The following is a 23,624-nucleotide window of genomic DNA, read 5'->3' on the forward strand; positions in this document are numbered from 1 at the left end:
GAAGAAGAAAACCAACCAGCTGGATAGAGAGGATAACTGGTAACATTTGTTTGCAATAAAGTTAAGTCTAAAATCCATTGGAAAAACCCCCGCAGTGGTTTGTTTTAATCCCTTAGTAGAGAGAAAAAAATGGAAATCATGTAGAAAGGTAGGAAATCCTGCTTGAAAATTTGAAATCCAGCAGATGAATTCCTCCCCAAAGTAATAAATATGTTAAAAGTAAGTTAACTGAACAAGAAATTCTTTGAAGCTTTAAACTGAGCTTCTCCTGTCTCTCTGTTCTTCTTCAAAATTGTATTTGAAATTTTTCAGTTTACAGAGAGATTGTAATCATTGTCTCTGAAGACACAGCCTGAGGCTGGAGCTTTAGGCTAAGATTTTATTTTCTATATATTAGCATTCAGAATGTTGGGGAGAAGAAAAATACCATTTTCAAAGTGTACATTCAACGCCATGTATGCAATTCCTTTACTGTCCACTGGTTTGTATAGTGTTAATTTACTGGCAAGTGATCAATCAAAATCATAGTGCACAAAGAAGGATGGAATCTTTTTTACTCTCTTCTACCGGTGCTGGAATTAAGCACTTCAAAAACTTTGAAAACCTAGAAAAGCACTTTTACAGCTTTATTCAGTAGGGTGAACAAGTAAGTGTTACAGATATAAGCATATGTCATATCTACTGAGTAAAAACATTTTTTTTGTTTTTCCTGGTCCTGAGAGGAAAGATATTCTAAATATACTGCTCACTAGTGTTGCCTATTCCGTAAAGCTCACATACTTTGTTTTCCACTAATATTTTTAAATGACACAGAAGTTACTGCTCTTCAGTCATATCCCTGCATTCAATTACACAAGAACCTCATTCATTAGGTGGTTGAGAAAAGCTTTGTATTTTAGACTGTGAAATGATGGTAATTAAATGACAAGGATACAGGAGAAAGTTTATGTTTGTATCTCTACTCTCTACCTTCTTTGTAGAGCAAATAATTAAAATTTAGAGCCTAATTACATACAAATGAAAAAATCCGAAGCTTTCTGCACTCCAAATAGGAATGCACTGAAATATCAATAGCTCATTTTATATAGCTGAAGTATTAGCCACTACTTATAGAGCATTAAAATAAAACACTTCGAGCAGTTTGTGCTCTATTTGGCAGTCAAAAGATAGCTTTCTACATTGTTGATTAATAGGCTGGGATTCAACTATACAACTTGAAATATATTTCATTAGCAAAATATACAATGGTTTGTCTGTAACAAGAAAAGAAAATCAACAACAAATGCTGAACGGAAAAGCAAAATAAATATATTCTCTTTAATAAGATGTGGCAGGAAGAGGTAGGTCTACCACAAGTGTATAAAGCCCAAGAAGCTGGTTCTCTGCAACTTACTTGGTTCCAGACCCCTTTGCTTGTGTACTTTTCTCCTTCTCTTATCCTGTTTTATTCGCAAATAGTACTTTTTTTCTGTGAGCACTACTCCATCTGCGTGCTCTACAAACATTTCTCCTTCTTCTTGATGGTCCTAAGACTCATTTCTTTACTCTTAGTAAACTTAATTGCTTTAATGTTCTGCCTTTCACCTGACTTGATCCCCATCCACTGCTGCTTGTTCTTCTCCAGACTCCTGCCTTCAGGCACAAGGGCCTGGGACACCCCACCCGTATCAGTCCCCTGCCGAAGGAAAAGTCTTCTCTTCTGAGAGAGAAAAGAAGTCCCAGTCTTCCCAGGGACAGAGCTGGGAAGGGCTGTCTGGAGCAAGTCTTTGCTAAAACTGTTTGAGGACCATGAGCAAATTCAAGGGATGGAAAATCCTGCATTTCTGGGCCTGGGGGGTCCCCAGGGTGCTGCTGCGTCCCCAGCACATGTCCCCATGTCACCGGAGCCCTCTGTGAGGTCACAGTGGTTGGGCTCTACATCTTCCTCCTGGGGCTGGTGCTGCCCCAGTTGCTCATGGCTTTTGCCTGGAGGAGCAGCGTGTCGATCCGTGGGATCCTGCTGCCCATGCGGAGGATGAGAGCGCTCAGAGGTGAGGGGCTGGTGGGAGGCTGGGGTCTGATACGTGCTGGAGGCAGTGTCTGTCCCAGCCGGGTGCTGGGGGCTGCGTCCCATCACCTCTCATCCTGCTGCCAGGCACGTCCCAGAGGGTCCTGGATCCATCCTCTCCCTGCCCTCCGTGAGGCAGCTGGGGACCGCTCAGAGGTGACTTGGGCTGGCCGGCTCTTGTCAGGGCTGCCCAGCCCCAGCCCTGCCGGCCTCTCCTTGCGGAGCCCGTGTCCGTCCCCTGGCCAGCTCAGGGCCCCTGTGCTGGACTCACTCCAGCGCATCGCTGCCGTTCTGTCACTGAGGAGCCCAGGATGGGCCCAGTCCCCCAGGGTGGTCTTCCCACTGCCGCGGTGAGGGGAAGACTCCCTCCCCTCATCCCACTGACTTCCCTCTTGCCAGTACAGCCCAGCACAGGCTGGTAGTGCTGGGGCAGTCTGGGAAGATCCTCACCCCTCCCTGGCGCGAAGCCCTGCAGCCAGCAAAGCCATTTCTTTCTTTTCTTGCAGCTCTCTGCTCATGCGTGCGTTCCCAGTCCAGACCTGCGCGTTCTGAGGACAGAGGCGGTGTGACGGGGACTGTCCCTGCGGCCGTCACTACCTTTGTGGCCGTCGGGACTTCTCTGCTAAAGCGACTGCAAGACCATGAGGTGAGGTGGGGGTTGAGGGCTCCCCTCCATGCCCCTGGCTTCCCCGGGTGCCGTGGCAGAGGGGCGTCTCACCTGACAGCACCTCTGCCCTCCTGCAGGCGCTTTGTCCCCAGGCGCCGATCCTGCTGCTCAAGCTGGACTAATGCCATTGCTCCCCACTCCTTTCCCCGGGAGCTCCCAGTGCTGGGGCTCCTGCCCGTGCGAGGAGCAACACTGGGCCCCAAGGCGCAGGGTGCTCACGGCTTCCCCTCCTCGGGGCATGGTCTCGTTCCCATGCCTTCCCCTTTGCCACGGTCCATTTGGATCTCTCAAATGTACAGGACAACATACGCTGTGATTTCAACTTTATTTCATGAGCTCAGTAAGAAATACAATGAAAAAACATGACAGGGGCTCAATTCCCTTCTCCCAGACTCGTCTATCATGTGAATTCACTCCTTCACCAGTCAAGTCATAAGGTTTCATAACTTATAATCTGTAACTCTTAATATCGTGCACCTATGAGCAAAAAAAAGAATTTTTTTGCTATGAACCTATGAGCCAACCGAGAGAGCGCTCACCCTTCCTCCTCCATCACGGTGTGGGCGTCCCCTGTGTCGCACCGGGAAGCATGAAAGCCTCAGCAGTTCAGCTGCTGTTGGATCTGCTTCAAAAGCTTTTTGAGTAAGCTGATGTTTTATACCCTCCAGCTTGGAGGCTGGGTCTATACCATTTCCTTACGTTAGTGGATTCTGAGGAAACTGCCAGACAAAAGGTAATGGCTGCCGGAGACAGCCATCCGCAGCTGGTAATGGCTGCATCATGGCCCTTTAGCTCTCTCTAGCCACGCGTCCTGCCTACGCGGTGCTCTCGCTTTGACCTAATGGTGCTGCTCCCAGCATACACCAGGCCTTAGCAGGAGCTGGGTTAGCCAAAATCTAGGCAGGAGTTGAGTGAACAGTCACACCCTTCCTTGTCCGGCACTTTCCCCCTGACCTCCGCCATCCCCCGTTTTCAGGAGTGACCGCCCAGGCTCCCATGTGGCCTTTTGCCCCGGTGGAGTCGATCTCCCTGTCTGACTCTCTGCTCGTGTCAGAGGCACCGCGGAAGATCCTGCTGTTCCCCGTGGCTGTCCTGACCGATGCCTGCAACTCGTCCCTCGTGCCCGTGTCACGCAGATGATTTGGGGGGCAGCAGGTCTCTGTCGTGGCTCCCTGGGAACAAGGGCAAAGCAAGTCCCATCACTCCCCTTTGTGGTCCATCCCCAGGGTGACCGAGTGGAGACGTACCGGGAGCTGGAGAGCGTCTTGTGGGGAGACGACGGCTGTTTGACGAGTGGCGTTGTGAACCGCCTGATAGCAGAGGCGTTGAGTGACATGCGAGCAGCCCAGGTGAGCTTGTTCTCTTTCAAGGCCACCCAAGCAGCCTGCCTCTGCCCCTGGTTTTGGGGGAAATACAGAGTGGCGCAGAGATGTTCCTCGGTTGTTCAGACCCAGCAGAGGTCCTAAGGGAGAGGCTCTGGGGACTCGTCGTGACAGGGAATTTGGAGAGGGGAGTGTTGTGTTAAAGGGTAAAGACTTTGGGCAGAAAATAACCCCCCTTGCGTTCCAGCTTGTCTTTAGATGTCCGAGGGGCTGGGGGCGGCTAGGCTTAGATTCTGGGTGATGCCCAATTCAGCACTGTAAGTCCGGTCGCGTTCAATATGTTGAACTAACACGATTACGGACGCACAAATAGCGCACTGTACTTTCAGTTTAGTGGCGTTCAATGAACTATCACAGCCAGACTTAAGGAGCTTGGTTGCGTTCAATGAACTATCACGGCTAGATTTTAATGAATAGTACAGTTTATTAAAGCAACAGGAGTACAGGTTCTTTTGGATTGCCGATGATAAATACACTGTCTGCAAGGCACGTGCAAATAATAATACAGTCGACTACAAGCGCATTAAATTATGGAAGGAAAAGAGCTCTAAAGAATTCTAAGTTTCCCGGGAAAGCACTCGGTACAGCCGAGTGTTCGAATCTCACCCAAGAGGTGTCCCTCTGGGGGGAAGAGAGGTTCAGCCTGTCGACTGACCCCAGAAGGCAGTGATGTCCTCCCAACTTGTCCACGACGGTATCTTCCCTAATAGTCACCCTTTCTTTGGGCCTTTTTACACTATTTTCCTATTTAGGTGGAGCTCGAGTGACTCCAGTCATGCATGCCTTTACTTTGATTGGTATTAAGTTCTCTCACTTTGCTTTTAAAAGGACATGCTAGAAAAAAATTCAGAGCGCAGGCTCAGTGAGGGGTGGTTGCACTTTGGAGGCGGGTAGCTTTTGGGATGGAGGTGTGTTTTGGTATTCTAATGAGCAAAGTTCACCCAGAGGACGTGATGTTGCGTGTCAGTACCCCAGGACAGGGCACTTAGGAGATAAATCAGAAGTAGGGCAGTAGATCGACAGAACCCCCATGATTTTACCTCCTTGCTTCCGTGGATTCAATGCAGGGACCTACCCTTCCTATCGTTCCAGTTCCCTATCCCTGCGATAACATCACAGAGACTGGCCGTGGCGTCTCCGCTCCACTCCACCCTCCGTGTTACTTCTCTTAGGGTCAGCACACCAAACTGCCTTGGTGTTGCTAACATCTAAGGTTGCAGGTTACATTGCACAGAGAATTATTAGGGAACCAATTCCTTGCGTGTCCACTGCATTCCACCCTGGAGGTTTTGCCTTCCCTCAAGGGGGTGCGGGGAACATACTGATAAGTCACTTCTAGCAGTCACTCCACAGGGAGGCAGGGAACTGTGCAGAGAAGCGGACTCGGGGCTGTTTCTAACTGAGCGACAGCTGGGTTCAAGCTCAACACTGTTTGTCCTGCTTTGAGGAAGGGCCGTGGCAACCCACCAGCCCCACGGAGAGGTCCCAGGGGGGTCTTGAGTCTGTGGCAGTTTGATCCTGGCATCTGCATGGAGAGGGAGAGGGGGCAGCAGCACAAGGCTGTTCTGGGGCAAAGCCTCCCTCATTTCGCCAGGGAACTGCTCGCCTATCCCAGGGTACAAGAGGCAGCAGCCGCTCGGCCCCGAGCACAGCTGTCCCGAGGGGTCTTGCAGAGGAGATGGGGTCATTCAGCCTGCCCTAGTGCCTCAGCCTTTTTCTCCGGAGTGTTTAACCTGTGACGCTTTTGCAGGGTGTGACAGGTGACGTGAAGATGGCCGCTAGTGACGTCCTGGTAGCTCTGGCCCGCTCCCACTTCCACTTTGTCATGTCCGAGCTCCAGAGCCACCTGAAGGCCATGAGGAAGGTCCCTGATGAGATTGTGCTCCTCACCTTGGGCAAAATGGCCCGCAGCTATGGTATGGCACCCTGGGCCTTGGGTAGAGATCTGTGATAACAAGGAGAAGGGATCCTCCCCCTCCCTAAACGCCCTGTGTTGAACTGGGGGGCTACGGAGTTGCCGTGCCTCCTTGCTCCGCGCCAGGGCCAGTTGGCAGCTCTGCCTTATCAGCCCGATCCCAGTTCCCAAAGGGTGGGAACCTGTTGGAGACAAACCCGCGGGGTCTTGGCCCCCCACCGTCCTCCCCGTTTCCCCAAAGGGCTTCCCCCCGGGGAAGGCAGCCCGTCCCACACCCTCCGGCACGTCCTGCGTGGCCCAGCAGCCCCAGCCCTGGCAGGGATGGACCCCAGTCTCCCGTGTCTCTCACCGACCCTCTCGGTCCCTCTGTCCCTGCCTCCTCTGCAGCCCTGCGGTGCATCCCCTTTGTGGGAATGACGCTGCTCGCCCTGCGCACCGTGCTGACCCAGGTGGGGAGCGGCGAGGTCCTGCATGCCATCTGCAGTGGTGAGTGTCGGCTCCTTGGCTGGGGTCTTAGGGGCAGGGGCGGCCTTCGATGCCTCCATGTGATCTCAGAGGGAACGTGGTGGGTGTGAGCCCGGGGCAATCCCAAACTGCAGCGAGTGTGTAGGAGGAGCGGGGGAAGGCCAGGAGGTTTCTGTGGGTGGGACGCGGCAGCGCTGCACGGAGAAACTCCTGGGTCCCTTCCCACGGTTTCTGTTCCCCCGCTTCCCTCTGGGATTAAACTCCCTACTCTGAAAGGGCGAGTATGAGGGAAGGGAAGGGAAAAGGGAAGGGAAAAGGGAAGGGAAGGGAAAAGGGAAGGGAAGGGTGTGCAGTTGGAAATGCTGGAGGGGAAGGGGCCGTTGAGGAGGAGAAGGTGCGATGGGTGTGAGGAGGAGAGAAACGGTGGGGTGTTTGAACCCAGGCACCTCAAGAGCACAGATTGCCCTTGGATCCAGATCCAGATCCAGGGAAGCCCTGCTGAGCCTGGGACCGTCCTTAAAGCAGGCTTGGGCGTGAACGCAAGGTACCGTCCCTGCTGCAGACTCTCACATGCTCCCTTTTCCTTTGTCCTGGTGCAGTCCTGGAGCAATGGTCGAAAGGAGTCAGTACATACCTCTGCAGCTGGGAGCAATGCCCCTTCCCTCGCAAGGGGGTAGCACAGTTCTGTGAAGCCATTTACCCGGTCTTCCGCTATGTGGTGGCAAATTGGCTGGACTGCAAGGAGGAAGAGGTGAGAAGTACTGCTTTGACGCCCGGGGCTGCAGCAGGGATGTCCATGGCGCTGGGTCCGTCTGTGCCCAGTGGGGTGCGAGCAGAGGGCCGAGGGGAAGGGGGCTTCCCGACGGGAAGCAGCCGAGCCTTGGGGCCTTTCTGCAGGGAGGGCTGGGGTAGCAGGGTGGGGAAGTGCTCTCTCTCCTCTGGAGCGAGCCCTTCTTCTGCAGGGCAGAAGGGAAAGGGAAACCCCTCCCAGTGGGAAGGGCAGACCGGTGTTCAGGGGATGCTGAGCACTAGGCAGACCTTCAGCCCTCCAAGCGGAGCCTCTCCCTTCCCTCTTCAGGACAAGCAGGCTGTCCTCGGGGCAGTGGCTGCCATGCTGGGGGTCCTTCTGCATGAGGAGCAGCACCGAGAGCAGACCTGGGAGCAGCTCCTCTGGCTCCTGCAGCAATACCAGGAGGTCCGAGACAACTCCCGGCTCACCGAGGTGAGATGTTGCGCAGGGCCTGGCGTGGCTGCTGGGGTGGGTCTGCGCGAGTGCTAAGAGGCACTGGGGAGCTGTGGGGTGCCAGGAGGAGCTGGGAAGCCCTTAGAGAAGGAACAGGAAGAGCAGAGGAGGCCTGAGGTTTCCTGGGCTCTTTGGGCAGAAAAGGAGAAACCCGGGGCAGGGCGGGAGGGAGGCAAGAGTCCCTGGGGCTCATCTGCTCAGGAAGGGAGGCACTGCCAGCTCCCTGGGGCTCTGTGTGCAGGAAGAGCTTTGCCCGAATGCCCAGGGCCACGTCCAGTCCCATGCGGCGACTGGCGAGGTCTGATGAGTGGGAAACTGAGTTGTCAAGCCCGGGCTCCGTTCCGAGGAAGGAGACCCTTTTGATGCTGCTCTGCTCGTCAGGCTTTTCCCTGGGAGCTGATGTTAGGGGCTCCCCTTATCCCAGACGTGCTGGGTTTCTCCATTCCCAAGTGCCTTTAGGTGGCTTGAGCCTCCTCTTCCCCCCCGTTCTCTTGTAGAGCCTCAGCTATGTCCTGGAGATCCTGGAGGGAGTTCAGACCCCAATGCCGCAGGGCACGGCTCTTGCCATCAGCACCGCTGTGCGCCGCCAGGTAAGGGGAGCCCTGCGCCCTGCCGCAAGCCTGGGGCCTGCACCCATGATTGCCACGGAAGGGAAGGACCTGCCGGCTGGCAGGGCAGAGCAGGGCGTTCCTCCACTGGGACCTTCCTGCAGGCCTGGAGCATGCCAGGACTTCGATCCAGGTGCCATCTTAAGGCTGCAGGAGGCCTGATCCTGGCTGTTTGGAACGGGCCTGAGCGGCAGCCCGGTTCCCACAGCCATTTCCCTCTCGGCCAAGTCGCAGGAGGACTCTGGAGCGCCAGCACCCTGAGGGCAGCCTTTCAGCGCTGCTCAGCCTCAGCTCCTGGGCAGCCTGGGCTGCCGCAAACCTCTGTGTGTGCCCGGGGCCACCGTGGGGTGGGCTGGGTTTCGGCTGTGGGTCCCATGCCCAGAGTGCCCAGGGAGAGGAGAACGGAGAGCGCCATTACTTTTCGGTCCCTCTCAGCACTGATGCCGCTTTCTCTAAAATGGATCTTGCTCCCACAGCTCCCTGATGTGACCGAGGAGGCTGGCCCTGCCCAGAAGGCAGTGCTGTCCCGCTGCATCATGCTGCAGGGTAAGGAGAGGAGACTGGGCGATGGCCCGCCGTGCCGTGGCAGCTCTCTCCCTGTCCTTGGCTGTTGGGGACAGCTGCCTGCTGATGCAGAATGCGATTTCTTCCCCGCAGCACGAATGCGCCCCGAGGAGACAGGCATGTTTCTGCACTCCCAGCTGAGCGGTGGGAGTGAGGCCGGTCGCGTGGCAGCCCTGGGCCTGCTGGGAGCGCTGGCCCGCGCTGACGGTCAGTGCCACAGACCAGGGACGCAAGGCAGGGGTTGGGGCTGCTGGGCTGACAGCAGGAACGGGCCGAAAGTGGTGCACCTGCACCCAAAGGGAGCTGCGAAGAGCGGGTCCCCCAGCCGAGCTGACGCCCCGCAGCAGGGCTCTCCCCCGGCAGTTAGAAATGCCGGCACACCAGGGACGGCGCTCCACGGGCGTGTAACACAGGCAGGCTGGTGGGCGGGCAGGTGGGCTGCTTTGCACAGGAGCTGCTCGTACCCGTGCTGTTTCTCTTGTTCTCTCTGTTGCCATAGCCTTCGGTCCCTGTAAAATAGCCTCTGGAAGTGGGGTTGCTCCGACTACGCCGCTGCTTCCCGTGAAGCCAGTCAGGCCCCGCTCTTCTGTCCCATTGGAAGCTTCAGGGGATCCCTTCTGCCACTGGGGCTCTGCCTCAATGCACACCTCTCCGTATCTCTTCCAGCACCTGCGGTGAGAGAGAAGCTGCCCCAGCTGGTGGAGGCCATGCGCTCCTTGTGCAGTGACCCCAGTGCCCAGGTGAACTGGTTTGGGAAGAGAGGGTGCCACCAGGGGAGGCAGAGAAACCCTTTCCCTTGGGACAGAGCCAGAGGGCCTGGGGAAGTGCTGGCGCGTTGCCCAGGTGGTGGCTGATGGCTCCTCCCTGGGGAGAGCTGGCAGGGCAGAGCGGGGAGGTCTCTGGGCTCTGCGGGGCAAATGCCCGTCCAGCCTGGTGCTGAAGCCCAGCCCTGATGCCAGGAGCGAAAGCTTCTGCCGTGGCCTTGCCACCTCTCTGTGAGCCACAAAGGCGCAAACTCTTTGGGTTTTGAACAGGAGGGTCATAACCACACTCTCCCCTGGCAGGTGCGGAGGGCAGTTCTGGAGTTCAGCAGGGAGCTGCTCAGCTCCGGATCCCAGAGCTGCTGGCCATGGGATGTGGTGGGGCACATCTTCAGCGAGTTCAGCCGGACCTCGGGCACACTGGTAAGGGCAGAGCAGGACACCCAGGGCTGGTTGTTTTGACCAGTGCCTGGACCGTGCTGAGGGCTCCTGCCGGCGGCCTTGGCCTTGGAGAGCTCCATGCTGCAGAGCCATCGGCGCTGGCACTGCCGTCAGAGCCGCTTCCGAATGGCCGTTCCTCGTGGGTGTCTGTGCCGATGTTGGTGGAGATGTCAGTGGATGATGTGGGTTTACACCTCGGCATGCCACCCAGCACTGTGGTGCCGAGCTGTGCCCACGGGCGCCTTCGGCAAAGCCGCCTTGCAAAGGGAGCGTCTTGTAGGGGCAGGACATCTTCCGTCCTTAAATGCTGATGGACGGTGAGCAAAACACAGCCAGTGCGGACAGGTGGGCCTGGCTAGAGGAGCTTTCTGTGGTGTTCTCGTGCTCTGGCCCTCCAAAGCACACCCTGCCCACCCAGTAACAGTCTGGGGGCCCACATCCCTTCTGGCAAGGGGACGGGCCGTTTGGCAGTCCCTGTGGTGAGCGTTTCCCAGCATTCAGCTGGGTGCCCAGGAGGTGAAAGCTGGGGATGGCCGAGCCTCCCGCTGACTCGCCGAGGACATTCCCTCTGGCCGCACCTTCCCTCTAGCTGGGAGATCCATGTGCGTCACTCTGAGGCTCGGGGAGGCTCTGCTTTGGGAGCAGGGCAAAGGAAAGGGCTTCTGGGTGCTCCTCCACATCTGTCGGGCTGGGTGTGCTGCCTCCAGGGCTGGCACTGAGCACAGCCTTGCTGAAGGGCACGTTCCTCACCTCTGCTTTGGTGGCACGACAGCAGCATTTGGGCCCCAGGGGACCGAGTCGGCAAGCAGCGGCACTGTCTGCTCCCAGGCTTCCCAGTCCTTCCCAGGGTCTGGGACCCGGTCCTCGAGCTGGGTCCGTCTGGCCATCGGGAGGGGGGCAGGCACAGGAGCAAGAAGAGCACTGGTGAGGGGTGCCTGAGCCTCATCAGTTGGGAGCTGAAGGTAATTGGGGGTTTGCCAACTCTGTCTTACAGGTGGCAGGAGGCCTTTTTGCCTGGGAAAACCCAGAGGATGGAGCAATTCGAGCCCTGTGCCTGGACATCGTGGGCTCACTGGACGTCACTCTGAGAGGGATGACCAAAGTAAGTTGCCCTCTGTCCTGCTGCTGTGGCCGCTTCTTGCCTTCAGGACATTTTTCCGTGTGCTCCCCCATGCCCTGAACCTGTCCCCTCCTGCGCTGAAGCGCACCAGGCTCAGTGAAATGCAGACCGTCCTTTTCGTCTTCGCGCTGAGCGGAAATGCCAGTGTGGCGAATTGCCCGGTTCTTCTCTGCAGCTCCTGTGGCCGAGGCTGCTGCAGTACGTGGTGCCAGCCCAGTACAGCGGCATGCTGATCCCGCTCTCCCGCTGCCTCCGAGCCCTGGTTGAGAGACGGGAGAGAGCGGGGTGCGAGGAGGAGGAGCCGGATGCCATGGACTCCCAGGAGCAAGGTAGGAGCCCCAGCGAGTGCTGCTGCTGGGTTTGGCCAGGGGTCAGGCCAGCCCGCGTCTCCCTGCGCCCCACCAGCCCTGAGCAGGAGCCCAGGAAAAGCAAAGGGCAGAGACAGGCTCTGCTGCTGGGCACGAGGGGCTCTGCCCTGCGTGGCCCCTTGCCCGGCGCAGAGGCCTGGCTCTCCTGCTCGCAGCGCTCTCCTGGTGAGCCGGGGCTCGCTCCTGGCCGTGCTGGAGCTGCCTTCATCTCCTGCTGGGCAGCCCTGGGGAGCCCCCCAGCCAGCGCTATTGCAGCGCAGCTGCTCTCAGCCCTCAGCCCTGTGTGGGGCTATCGGAGGCGTGAGGCTCGTCGGCTCACCCAGCCTTTCTGCCTCCCCACAGCCCGGCTGCCGGCTCCCCAGGCCCTGCTGGCTCGACTGCTGGTGAGTAGCGGGGCCCTGGGGAAAGAGCTTTTCTGGCCAGGGGTGGTGGGAGATCCCGGGGTAGAGATGCTGTTGAGGCCAGCGCCGGGAGCCCCCAAGGAGGAGGCAGCATGCCCGAGCCCATCAGGGATCCCACTCCGTTCTCAGGGCTGGCAGCACCCTGGGTGAAGCCGTCGGCTGCCTGCTGCCAGCCAAGCGGCACCGAGCTCCCTCCCGAGCTCCCTCCTGGGAGAAGCTGTGGCTCTGGCGGCAGGAGCGACCCTTCTCTCCTGCCCTCCTCTAGGTGGTGGCGGCAGCTCCTTACCCGAGCCGCGAACGCGCAGTCGCTGCCTTGCAGCTGCTGCAGGCCCTCCACGGCAGGATCCACAGAGGCTTGGGGGCGGCGTGGGCGACCGAGATCCCCCTCCTGCTGCAGTACCTGGAAGGTAAAGTGCAGGTGGGGAGGGAGAGGCTGGAGGGGAGGGAGGGGGGCAGGAAAACGCAGCTGCCTGGCGCGACGGAGGGCAATTGTCCCCAGTTCCCCAGCACTTGCTCTGCTGCCTTTCCCCTTCCAGGGAGCCGGTGCTGAGGCTGGGGGCAGCTGTCCCCTGGCATCAGTTCGGCCCAGGGGATGGAGGGGGCCGTTGATGTCCCCTCAGAGGGCAGGTGTTGGCATCACCCAAGGATGGTGTCTGGGAGAGGGACGTGACTGGTGCTCCTGGAGGGGGTGCAGCCCTCGGCTTTGGAGGACCAAGTCCCCAGGCCAGGCGAGGTTTGCAGCAGCTGTCCTCGGCAGTAGCCTGGGAGAAGGGCTGGAAATGGGCAAAAGGCAATGGGTGGCTCGGGAGAAAATGTGTGTTGGGACTGGGTGGTTGGAGTTGTTGTGGGAGCTGCAGTCGCTCAGTGGGAATCTGCTGCGGCCAGTGCGTCCTTCCCCAGATTGAGTCAATGCCTCTGACGACCGCCCCTGGGATCCCTCCTGTGTCTTTGGCCTCGCAAGGGCTTTCGCGTAGGCCCTCTCTAGCCTGATGGCCTGGGACTTTTGGGAGGTCGGACTGCAGAGGAGAGCGCCAGACTCGTCTTTGGTGTGAGCTTAAATAGCTGCGAGAGCTTTTGCTTCCTCTTGCTTCCTAGGCAGAACTGAGAGCTCCCTGGCCTCTGCAGAGTGGGAGCGCCGTGTGCTTAAGGTATAGCATCCTTGCGGGGGGTGTCACAAATCGAGGGGGGAGAAGAGGCAGCAAAGTTGTGGGAGGAAGCTCGGGGCTGCTTGTGTAGGCACCAGGAGGTGGGGGCACCTCCTGAGCACCCTGCGCCTCCCCCGGCAGTAGGTGCCTGCCCACTCAAGAGGAGCTGCTGCCTGCACACGTGCCACGGCTGATGGCTAATGCCCTCTAACGCTGTGGCACGCGCCTTAGCGCTGCCTCCTCCTCTAAGTCCGGCCTGCCGGGGGGTCTCACATGAGGCGTTAGGAGAAGAGGGAAGCTGGTGAAAAGAGGCTTGGGTGGGGTGAGGGAGGAGACTGCCGTTCCCGGCAGCTCTCCCCCGCAGCATCCCGGGACACGTGAGCGTGGAAAGGGCCCTGGCCAAGGTCTGGGGAACACTCGCTTCCTTTCCCGTTCACACCAGTTTCTGCGAGCGTCGCTGGAGCCCGTGGAGGACAAGGCCTGGACCGTAGGCCTGAGCCAGGAGCTGAGCCAGCGGCTGGGCAGCTCTGCTGCCGGCTCCTGGGAGGAGGTGTGTGTCCTGCCCGGCACTGGGGCTGGAGCTGGCGCTGGTGCTCTGCCCACGCAGGCAGATTTCACTGCTTTCCTTTCCCTCGTCCCCAAAAGGCGTTTCCCCTGGGCTGCCCCAGCGGCTGGCCACAGCCTGGCATCGTGGCCGGCTCTGCCTGCTCCCGGAGGTGGTGGGGTCCATCTGGGGCCAGCCCTCTCCTGACGGGTCGGGCCATGACTGCATCTCGGGCTCGGCTTCTTCTCTTTCAGCTTTTCCTGTACAAGGCTCTTGGGACGGTGCTGGCAGCTTGTCAGGACCTCAGACACGTCCAAGGGCAGGTGCTGAGGTTCCTCCAGGAGACAAACCCTGTGGAGCTGTCTGAGGCCAAGGTGAGGTGATGCTCCTGTCCTGAGCAGCCCCTGGATTTTCCTGGGGGAGAGGGAGGGCTGCTCCTGGCCCAGCTCCAGACCTCCTTCCTTTCCCCGTTGCTGCTGTTTCCGGCTTGCTGCAACGTCCTGCCCGGCCACGGTCGCTGGCCACGGCTGAATGCCTGGACTGGAACCGACTCCCCGTTTCTCCGTGGTTGCAGGGAATGATTTCTGTTGTGTCCCACGCTGCCGAGAGCCACTTCCACCTGGTCTTGGGCACGGTGACTATGTTCTCTGCCGCTTTCACCAGAGACTGGTCCCGCCAGGCTTCCACGGGCTGGGAGGTAAAGGAACGAGGGGCTTGCTGGTTGGCTTTCCTTTTTTGGCCTTCTTTCCACTTCTACACCTGCAGCAGCCACCCTGTGGCAGCTGCCTTGAGATTAACCTTCTTGGAAGAGCTACCCGAGACCTGTGTTTCAGAGGGGACATCCTGGCCTTGGGGCCCCTGAGGGGTCTCTGGAGAGGATGGGGTTTGGCACCTGGTGGATCAGAGCCACCCAGCTGGGGCAGCTGCAGCAGTTGCTTGCTTGCTTGCTTGCTCGCAGCCACATTGCCCTGACTTAACTTCAGCAGGAGCTGGTGACAAGGGGGTGGGCACAGTGTGACACTCTGCCCCTTCCTCAAAGCTGAGGGCTGGGAGCAGGAGCCTGGTGAGGTCTCGTTGGCTCTGCTCCCCACCTGGGGGCTGTGGGGAAGCCTTTCTGGGCAGGGCAGGGCCCTGCAGAGAGAGCAGTGCAGCCTGGCCTGGGGAGGTGAGCAGACCGGGCTCATCTGCGCCACTGACCCGCACAGGCTGCACGGCTCTGAGCAGGACCGTGACAGGCTATGTCGGGTACCTGTCCGCAGAAAGGTTCCAGACAGCTCCCCGGCCTCTCGAGTCAGTGGTATAACAGCCAGCAGCGTGTGTGATGCTGGCTGCACCTCCTCCCTCTCCGAGAGAGAGAACTCAAGCTGCGGGGTGGGAACAACTCCCAGCCCCAGCACTCGCAGCTCGGGGAGCTGCTGGGAGGTGCTGGGGGAAACAAAGAGCTGGCGAGGGTGCGGGGCAGGGCCTGCCGCAGGAGCCCGCCGCAGGAGTCCCGGGGCTGATGTCTCAGGGCATCTCTGTCGACACAGGTACAGCGGCGGCAGAAGATGGAGCGAACCCGGACCATTCGTGCTGCTCTCATGCGCACCTACAGCGGCATTGCGCTGCATGCCCCCAAGGAGCAGCTGCTCACCTGTGTGGATAAAGAAATCATGGGCAACATCCTGAGGCTCTCCAGAGATAAAGAGAGGGTAGGAGCACAGGGCGCGTAGGGTGGGGATGCCCGGGTGCCCCAGCTCCGGCCCCTCGGGGCTGGGGTGTACCGAGATGGGCGGTCTCTTCCTAAAGACCTCCCAAGGAGGGGTTTGTCCTCAGTGTCCAGATGCAAGCCCTCTGTGGCTTCTCCCTGCCCATGCTCCTCTTCCACCTCTCAGCCCTTCAAAGAGTTCAAGGGGTGCTTTGCTCTCTTTGGCCTCAGGACTTGCAGCTCAAGCTCGCCCTGGTGCAGAGCATCACCGAGGTCAGTTGTGCCATCCAGGCTGTGGGCGACTGCGGCAGCTTTGAGCTCTCCTTAAAGCAGGAGGCGATGCGGACCCTGCTGGTGAGTGTCCGTAGCTGGAGCCGTCACACGGGGGAGTTTTGGGCTGTGCCGTCAGCCTGGTTTCCCCAGAGGCATGATGGCCTCTCGGCTTCACGCGAGCTCCTGGAGCTGTGTCCGCAGCTGGTGGGGCCCTCGGGTGCTGGTACTGGGTGGCTGTGGCTGAGGAGCAGGGTCCCTCCTGCAGTGCCTTTGTGCCTTTGGGGTTCCGTGGGGGAGATGGGGCAGCGTCTGCCCAAGCCTGGCAGCAGAGCCTGTCCCCGGGGCGGCGGGAGGGCTGTCCCGTGTCCCTGCCCGCTGCCAACTCTGCACTTGTCTCTGGGACTTGCAGGACTGGATAAAGAGGGAGCCCTGGGACTCCCTGGTGTATGGAGTGTTTCAGGCCCTGGAGGAGTTGAGGTGAGGTCTGTTCCCCAGGCTCTGGGCACTCCCAGTGTGCCCCAGCCCAGCTTGAGCATGGGGCCAGGAGCTGCTGGGGCTGTGGAGTGGGAGGGTGTTCCCCATTCCAGGTGTCTCCCAGAAGAAGGGAGCCCCAGGGGTTCCTTAACCTGGGGGGGGTGGGGGGGTTGCCTGCTGCCTGGGAGGAGGTAGGAATTGCTGGAGCTGAAGGCAGTGCTCGCTGGCATGGGCTGGGGGGGTTGGATTTGGGGCCCTCGATTAGGAGGGACTCAGTTGTGGTTTAAACCACCCTGGAGAGGGCTAGTAAATCCCCTTTCTGTTTTGTCTCCCTTCTTCCTCTGGCCAGCAAGCTGAGGCCGCCTCTGAGCAGGAAGGAAAATGGCAACCTGCTGGCAGTGTGCTGCCAGAGTGTTTTGTCCCATCCTTCCGAGGAGCAGATGAAAAAGGGAAGGAAGAGTGTGAGGGCAGCTGTGAACATGGAGGTACCCACCGGCCAGTGCCTGCCCACCTCTGGGTCAGGATCCCACCTCAGCACACCCTGGCAGCCCCCATGATGCATAGCCTCAGCTCTCCTTTGCTGCTTTTAGCTTCTGCACAGGAGAGGCATGGAAGATCTAGGCCACCTCATAGAAACCCTTCTGGAGGCTGAGGCGACCTCTGCCTGCTTTTGCAAAGTGTTCCACGTGAGTAGCCACGGGGCAACAGGGAAAGCGTTGCCAGGGCAGAGAATCGAGACCTTAGTGGGTGATAGGAGGTGGATACCTTTCCTCCAGACAAATGGGGCTTTGGCTCCTTGCTCTGGGGCTGTGCATCTGGCCGGGGCTGGGGGTCAGGAGTGCCTGGCCACTGCAGCCTCAGGACAGGCAGCGAAGTGGGCCCTGGTGGAGGGAAAGCCAAGAGCCAGCCCTGAGCTGGGCGAGAGCAGCCCTGGGGGGAAGGCCGGAGCAGGGAGACGCCAGCAGGGAAGCAAGACCTGACACAGGGCAGAGGCGGCTGCATAGCGCGAGGCGGTGAAGGCTGCAGGGCCGGTGCTTGGTGGGGCGGGGGATGCGCCAGGAAGGGGCCAGAGAAGAAGGGAGAGGGAGAGGGATCTCGGGGAGAGAAAGATTCCTGTTGCGAGAGAGATGCCCCCTGCCCCAGGTCCTGAAGGGCTGGCTCACCTCAGCCAAAGAATGGGAGCGGGAGAGAGCCCTGCGGGTTTGCACCCACGTGCTGGGCGCTTGCAAGGAGCGATGTGAGCTCACGGTGAGTAGGGACCCTCCGCGTGCCCTGGTGCCCCATTCCCACCATTCGTGGCCCTGGAAAGGAGCCCTGCCCAGCTGGGTGCTGGCTTTCGGGGCCCCTGGGATTATGGGGCAGCCCTTCTGCCTGGTCGCTGCCCAGGGAGCAGGCTGGGCAGTAGAGGCGAGCGGGCGCTGGGACTGCCTGCAACGTTTTTCCTGCTGCTGTCCCCTGCAGAGAGGATGTCCCTACAAGCAGTTCGGCTCCCTGGTGGGACTGCTGGGGTCTCTGACCAGCGACTGCCTGGACACGTGCCACCAGAGGGCATGGGTCTGCCTTGGCTACCTTCTCCAAATGCAAGGTGAGGAGAGCAGGCGCTTCCCAGCCTTGCTCAGCCCGATCCTCCCTCCCTCCCTTCCTGGCCTGGCGCCACCGGGGTCCCGTGGAGGGAAGGGGGAGGCAACGTGCTGGGCTGGTTTTGTGCCCCCACCCTGTTAGCCCTCTGCCCCCCTGCCCATCTCAGGAAGGATCCCTGAGAGAGTGTTGCCGAGTCCCACCTCCCCGGGGCGTGCGTGAGGTTGGGTGGTCAGGGCCATCCCTCACTGCTGTCTGAGAGCAGGACGTCGTCACCAATGCTGGGGACTGTCCCCCTCCACGTCTGTCCCTCTCCACGGTCCAGGCAGGAGAGACAGAGGGTGGTCAGACAACTCGCTCGGATGAGGTCCCCGACGTTTCAGAGGGTGCCTTCCCCCTCGCTCCCTGCCTTCAGCCTGGAGAGACAGGCAGCTACCCAGGCAGTCTCCAAAGTCATCCCTGGCAGGGAAGAAATCTCCTGGGGAGCACAAGAGAGGAAGCCAATTTGCTGCCCAGAGCAAACTGGGCAGGGAGGAGGGATCTGAGCTGCAGGCCCAGAGCGTGCTGCAAAGGGTTGAGTTTGCAGCCTTTCCTCTTCAGGCAGCAGGGTCTGCCTGTGCTGAGGAAGTCACAGGGAGGTTTCCTGCCTCCCAGAGACGATGGCGGCCTGTGTGGGAATAGGGGACGCAGCTGCTAGGAGCAGAGGCTGCTGAAACCCTGAAGCCCCAGCAAAAGGTTTAAGGAGGAAGAGGGCTCTTTCCAGCCCGGGGTTTGTCAGCCATTTATCAGGCTCAGGAAATCCCGCTGCCCCAAGTTCAGGAGGGCCCTGGCTTTCCCTGTGGCCTTCCCTGCCACCACGGGGGTTCTCCTTTATTGGTATCTGGGGGCAGAGGTTGGCTTTCTGTAGACGTGACTCCTCTTCTCTCCTGCTGTTTGTTCCAGCCAAGAGCATGAAGGTGCCGCAGGCAGATGAGATCCGGTGCCTTTGTGAGGAGCTGAACAGCCCGGACACCGAGACTTTTGCGGAGACCTGTACCCAAATAACAAAGGTAACTGGCCCCGAAACAGTGGGGTGGGGGCCCAGCTCCTGGGCTCCTGCACGTCTCCCTGCTCCCCTCCAGAGTCTCTGTCTCCAGAGCGGGCTGTCCAGGACAGCTGTTGTTAGCAAGTAGCAGGAGGCTCTGAGGCAAGACCGTCCTTTAAGGCACGCTGGAGCAGACACCGTGATGTGTGCGTTTGCACACACGTGTGCGTGCGTGAGTGCTCTTGTCAGAATACCAATTTGGTATATAAGCAAACAACAAGGGGGTAGACACTTCCAAATCGGTTAGCTGCACCAGATGTAAACAGCACTGTAGGCACAGCAGGAGGGCCAAGAGACTGGCCCCTCCATGACTGCTGAACTAACAGTCCCGTCAAGTTGCCTTTCCTTTCCGAATCGCTGGGGCAGAGCTGTGATGCGGGCTCTCCTGTTCCTGACTTCTCTCCAGGCTGTTTGCAGGTGCATCCCTGCAGCACAGGCTGTGGACTTTCTGACTGCCATCCTGGACAGCTTGCTGCATGTCATGCCCCCACGTGCAAGAGCAGTGAGAAAGTGGGTGTTCATCTTCCTGGTGGAATGCAGAGAGGAGATAGTCCAGGAGGTAAAGGAGAGCTTTTTTTCCATTAGACTTCGTCTTTTCTCCTGTTGGCTGTTGCACTGCACCCTGTGCAGTTGGCATGGGCTCAAGAAATGCCGCCTGTGTGCCGAGCCAAGGGGCTACTGATGGTCCGAGTCGTGCATTAGCACCCGCTGCTGGCGCCTGCTCCGGCTGGTGACAAGGCTATGGGCACTTCTTGTCCAAAGGCTGCCATTGGTCCGGGTCCTTCCCATGAGTGAGGCACTGGGAGGCACCAGCCTTGCCATTCCTCCCCTTCCTCTGGGGTCACTGTCAGTCCTCCCTGCCCTGGGACCCACCTCACCCTTCTCTTTCTTCACTGGTCCCCAATTCCATCTACTCTGAGCTTTGCTGGGCACGCTAGGTTTTCCACAGGTTGCATAGTTGTTCATTGCTCTCACTGCTTTCCCCGACTGTGGTGTTACCCAGCCTGTGAGGTGCCCTTCCTTTAGCCACTAGTTGCTGCCCATCTGTAGCCTGGGAGCCTCTGGCCTCGTGCTGTGCCTGCCCTTTCAAGGCTCCTGTTCTCCTCCGCTCACGCTCTGCTGCGCTCCGCTTGGGCTCTAGGGCCACCAGTGGCTCAAGCAGTGCAGACTAACTCAGTCTCAGGAGGGTAGAGGCAAGGAAAAGCGTCCCTGGAGAACGGGGTTCCTCTGGAAGGAGACACGTGCGCTTGCAGAGGCCCTGCAAGGCATCTGCGGGGTCTCAAAGAGCGTGTTTGGTCGTGGTCTTGCATCGCTACGGACACATGGGGAGAGTTAGCCAAGCGCTGAGCGTGAAATGGGTCCGTGTCCTCTGTGTGCACACAGGGCACGCAGCCGCTCATGGGGTTGGGCCTGGGCACATGCAGCGACCGAGGCTGTGCATGTGAGCGTGTGCATGCGTGTGCGTGTGTGCATGCAGGTGCACGATTGCCAAGAGCACACTGGGCTCCAGATGTGAGCCAGGGTCAGGCAGGGTGGAAGGCGTGAGGTTTCGAGCTGGATCTGGACTCTGTGTCGAGGCAGCAGGCATCGCTCATGTGCCGAATGACTCTGCCTGGGCCCCACAGGAGGGGGTAAAGGAGCCCTTCTTTCTCCTCTTCTTCCATTCAGGTGCCAAAAATCCTGAACACCCTTTACAGCTACATGCAGCAGAGCACCCACAGGCCCTTCCTGCTCCGTGCAGTGTTTCTCCTCACCCGCTTTCACCAGGAGCCTGTAATCAGCAGTCTCCTCCAGAAGAGTCTGCTCATGGACAGGTACGGGCACTACCCACCTCCCCACTGTAGTCAAACAGGGACCCTGCAGCTTCCTTGCCCTGGGGGGGTCCGGTTGAGAAGCAGGTCTTTTTTTTCTGCCCAAGCAGTCTGGAGTGTTGCAAGACTGCGTGCTTGTGTCTCTGCTGTGAGTGGGGCATTGTAAGCCGCACTGCAGGTGAGGAGGTTTGAGGGCACCGCAGGACCGCAAGGATACGGGCTCAGGGGTGAACGTCTCTTCCCTTGCAGTGACACGGTGGAGCTGTGGAGGAGCCTGGGGAGAAGCATCCTTGGGATTCAGATCCTGAGGTGCTTAGTGGAGAAATTAAACAGAGCAGGAAACGACCGCCTGGGGACGGACTCCTCCCCTTGTGAGCAGCACAGCTGTCAGACTGCTCTGGAGACTCTGACGGTACGTTCAACGGCAGACACCTTTCTGCAGCTCGGCATCTGCTTGCTAACTCACGCTTGGGCGCAAGGGAGTCAGGTGCCCTTTGCGGGTGCCCGTGGAGATTCGCAGGGCGCTGTGCTGGGCCGGCCTCAAGGAGTGCGGGGAGCCAGGGCAGTTTGGTACTCCTGAGCCACAAGGCTGTCGCAGAAGTGACAAGTGCGGACAGTGACCCCCCACCCTGGGCAGGCGGGGGAACCAGGCTGGTGGGAAAAGGCCTTCCCCGAACAGGTGGTTCTTGGTCATGTTTCTCTGCAGATCACCCGTGCCATCTCCGAGGTGGTGTTTGCCCTGAGGAGCACGGAGGAGCTCAGGCGACTGCTTCCCCACCTCCTTCCCAGCCTGCTCAGGTGGGCCAGTGAAATGCTGGGTGGGGAGAGGCAGCTTTTGCTCATGACCAGCTGGAAACAACTGCATGTGGAGAAGCCGTGCAGGTAAAGAGCCGAAGGGGCAGATGGAGGGGCTGGCTTCAGTTCCCCGTGCCAAGGCATGTGCCTTTGTGGGGCTGAGGGAGGGCTTCGCCTGCCCCACTTCCTAGATGTGGAAAGCGGTCGTCGCGGTTGGTTTTACTTCTGTTCCTTCGTGGAGCAACTCCAGCTCCCAGGCAGGAAGGTCTTACGCAGCTCATACTGCGGATGGCCGTCCTCTTGCCTCCTGCATACCCTTGTGTGCACAATAGCATTGCACTCCCTCAACGGACCCCCGCTGGAGCAGTGACTCTTGCGGGCACTGGTGTCATTCTTGGCCAAAGGCTGGTGGGAAGAGGTATGAGGTGTTGGCCTTGGTTGACACCTAGCGTGGAGTCAGTCTAGAGGCGTGGGTTTTCTTCTGCTTCGGTGGGTCTGGGGCATGAAGAAAATGCCAGTGTCGTTAGCTGCAGTCTGGAAGGCTGTGAAGCATCATTCCAGGGGTATTTAGCTCTGCTGCAGATCAGTCTTCCCCGAACCTGCTGCGATTTGAGAGTTCTTGGGGTTTCTGGCGGTGGTGCTCTTTGGACTTGTTTTGTTTGATTGGGTTTGTTTATTTTGCACTTTGTTTCTTTTGCCAGGATTTTCCTTTCAGCTATAAAGTTGGTGCTGGGCAAATGCATGGCGCAGAAATGGACGCAGCTGCTCGAGATTTGGGGAGTGTGGGCTCGCCTGGAAGTCCCCGTGGCTCACCCTGAGGGGGTGCGTCTCCTGACCAGGTAAGAGCCCCAGGGATGCATCTGGCCAACTCCTGCAGGGCTGTGCCCAGGGAAATGGCCGCTGGGACCCTCCCGGCGTGCCCGGGAAGCCGTCGGGAGCTGAAGAGTAGTGTCTGCATCAGCGCAAGTGAATTTTGGAGGCCCGGCCTGTGGCCTTCCTGGGTAACTGTGTCCCTCGCTTGTGACCCCTGCGCAGTGTCCTGCTCAACGCTGGAGTCGTCTCCCCCTGTCTGGTGAAGAACCTCTTGCCGTGGCTGAATTCCTGCTCAGTTCAACTGCGGATGACAGCTACAGCTTTCTTTGCTGAGGTAAGGCAGGAGATGGGGAAGGAAGGGGTCAGAGGACTTTTACCGAGATACTGCTGCTTGGGATGTCTTTTTTTGTGGGAAGATCCCTGGCGAACGGGTCCCTGGAGCGGGGTGGCCAGGGGAGCACCTGGCCGGGACCAGGTCCCCACGGCGCTGCCTGTGGTGTTGTTCCAGATCTCTCGGGACCGCAGGACGACAGGGACCTCCGAGCGAGGCAGGCACTAGAGCAATCCCTCCGCAATACCTGGCCCCAGCCAGCACCACGGAGTTAATTAAAGCTCATCAAAAGACACCGAAAGGGGAGTGTATCTGTTCTTTCCCTAATAGCACCCTGGCAGCTGGTGAGACAACGTGTGGGTGACACCGAGGCTGGGGGCTGCCAGCTGTGGGGCCCCTCTCAGATCTTCCCGGGCTGGGGACAATGGAGTCATGCCAGGACAGAGCCCAGAGCAGGGGTCTCCCCGTGGGGTCCTGGGGCCTTGGCGTGCCCTCCCACTGCCCATGGGGATCCCCTCGCCACCCCTCCCACCGCGGCACGACCACCTCCAGCACCAGCCCGCGCTGGTGCAGGGAACAGCCCGCGAGAGCCCCGACCGTATCGCCACAGCAGGCTTCGCCCTCCCGGTGTCCCATCACGCTGGGACCCCCCACAGCACTGCCCAGTGACACACTGGGGGGAGTAGGGGGCACTGGGGGGAACCGAGGGGGTCACAGGAGGTTACAGGTGTGTGGGCAGAGGGCGGAAGGGGGGCACTGGGGGACGAGTGGGGAATGGCGGGGGGACCTTAAAGGGTCAGCAGCGGCACAGGGGCCGAGCAGAGGGACGGAGAGTAGCATCTGGCTGGCCCATTGGACCCCTGCCCGTTAACCCAGGCCCCACTGGTGCTGTTCCTCACCCCCAGCGAGCCTCCGCACATCTGCAGGGGGCAGGGGCAGCTCCACACAGGGAGGCCACCAGCAGAGACGTGGTTTTGTCCCTTGGGCTGCTGTGCACGCTGGCCCGGCTGCGAGCCCACGTGAGCCTCAGCCCCCTGTCCCGCGGGTCCCACCACACGCGCGTGACCCAAACGGAACGCTCTGCAAAGTTCGCTCAAAGGAAGCACG

General features: G+C 59.2%; 2 protein-coding genes across 3 annotated transcripts in view; both read left to right on the top strand.

The window, feature by feature from the left end:
- The window catches only part of LOC142027996 (maestro heat-like repeat-containing protein family member 2B), a 28,300-nt gene extending 11,215 nt beyond the window's left edge, over positions 1-17,085 (top strand). Inside the window, exons 3-25 of the mRNA XM_075022142.1 lie at positions 1,625-2,030; positions 2,554-2,693; positions 3,941-4,063; positions 5,847-6,012; positions 6,399-6,497; positions 7,076-7,227; positions 7,555-7,698; positions 8,217-8,309; positions 8,804-9,098; positions 9,558-9,631; positions 9,956-10,075; positions 11,088-11,195; positions 11,389-12,069; positions 12,248-12,389; positions 13,078-13,130; positions 13,570-13,677; positions 13,926-14,045; positions 14,246-14,368; positions 15,201-15,362; positions 15,590-15,712; positions 16,041-16,108; positions 16,455-16,590; positions 16,696-17,085. Of these exons, the coding sequence (XP_074878243.1) occupies positions 1,955-2,030; positions 2,554-2,693; positions 3,941-4,063; positions 5,847-6,012; positions 6,399-6,497; positions 7,076-7,227; positions 7,555-7,698; positions 8,217-8,309; positions 8,804-9,098; positions 9,558-9,631; positions 9,956-10,075; positions 11,088-11,195; positions 11,389-12,069; positions 12,248-12,389; positions 13,078-13,130; positions 13,570-13,677; positions 13,926-14,045; positions 14,246-14,368; positions 15,201-15,362; positions 15,590-15,712; positions 16,041-16,108; positions 16,455-16,590; positions 16,696-17,085 (3,696 nt within the window). The 5' untranslated portion in view covers positions 1,625-1,954. The remainder of the gene's footprint in view (positions 1-1,624; positions 2,031-2,553; positions 2,694-3,940; positions 4,064-5,846; positions 6,013-6,398; positions 6,498-7,075; positions 7,228-7,554; positions 7,699-8,216; positions 8,310-8,803; positions 9,099-9,557; positions 9,632-9,955; positions 10,076-11,087; positions 11,196-11,388; positions 12,070-12,247; positions 12,390-13,077; positions 13,131-13,569; positions 13,678-13,925; positions 14,046-14,245; positions 14,369-15,200; positions 15,363-15,589; positions 15,713-16,040; positions 16,109-16,454; positions 16,591-16,695) is intronic.
- Positions 16,943-23,218, top strand: LOC142027999 (maestro heat-like repeat-containing protein family member 2B). Of its 2 annotated transcripts, XM_075022147.1 has the most exons (9): positions 16,943-17,690; positions 18,626-18,732; positions 19,174-19,326; positions 20,436-20,581; positions 20,828-20,990; positions 21,285-21,460; positions 22,075-22,212; positions 22,409-22,520; positions 22,695-23,218. In XM_075022147.1, the coding sequence occupies exons 1-9, from the start codon at positions 17,156-17,158 to the stop codon at positions 22,743-22,745; spliced, it is 1,581 nt and encodes a 526-aa protein (XP_074878248.1). In that variant the 5' UTR covers positions 16,943-17,155; the 3' UTR covers positions 22,746-23,218. The 2 variants fall into 2 exon arrangements, with proteins under 2 accessions (XP_074878248.1, XP_074878247.1); XM_075022146.1 differs by having other exon boundaries at positions 22,409-23,218.
- Positions 23,219-23,624: the final 406 nt, after the last annotated feature.

This window comes from Buteo buteo, unplaced genomic scaffold, assembly GCF_964188355.1.
Source record: "Buteo buteo unplaced genomic scaffold, bButBut1.hap1.1 HAP1_SCAFFOLD_103, whole genome shotgun sequence".
Lineage (NCBI taxonomy): Eukaryota > Metazoa > Chordata > Aves > Accipitriformes > Accipitridae > Buteo > Buteo buteo.

Bases quoted from the DNA above. Each gene is read 5' to 3' on its own strand.
- LOC142027999 (XM_075022146.1), top strand. From the start codon at position 17,156: ATGCGCCAGGAAGGGGCCAGAGAAGAAGGGAGAGGGAGAGGGATCTCG. The intron at 21,461-22,074 runs GTAAAGAGCCGA...TTCTTTTGCCAG, and splicing joins CATGTGGAGAAGCCGTGCAG to GATTTTCCTTTCAGCTATAA. The intron at 22,213-22,408 runs GTAAGAGCCCCA...ACCCCTGCGCAG, and splicing joins GGGGTGCGTCTCCTGACCAG to TGTCCTGCTCAACGCTGGAG.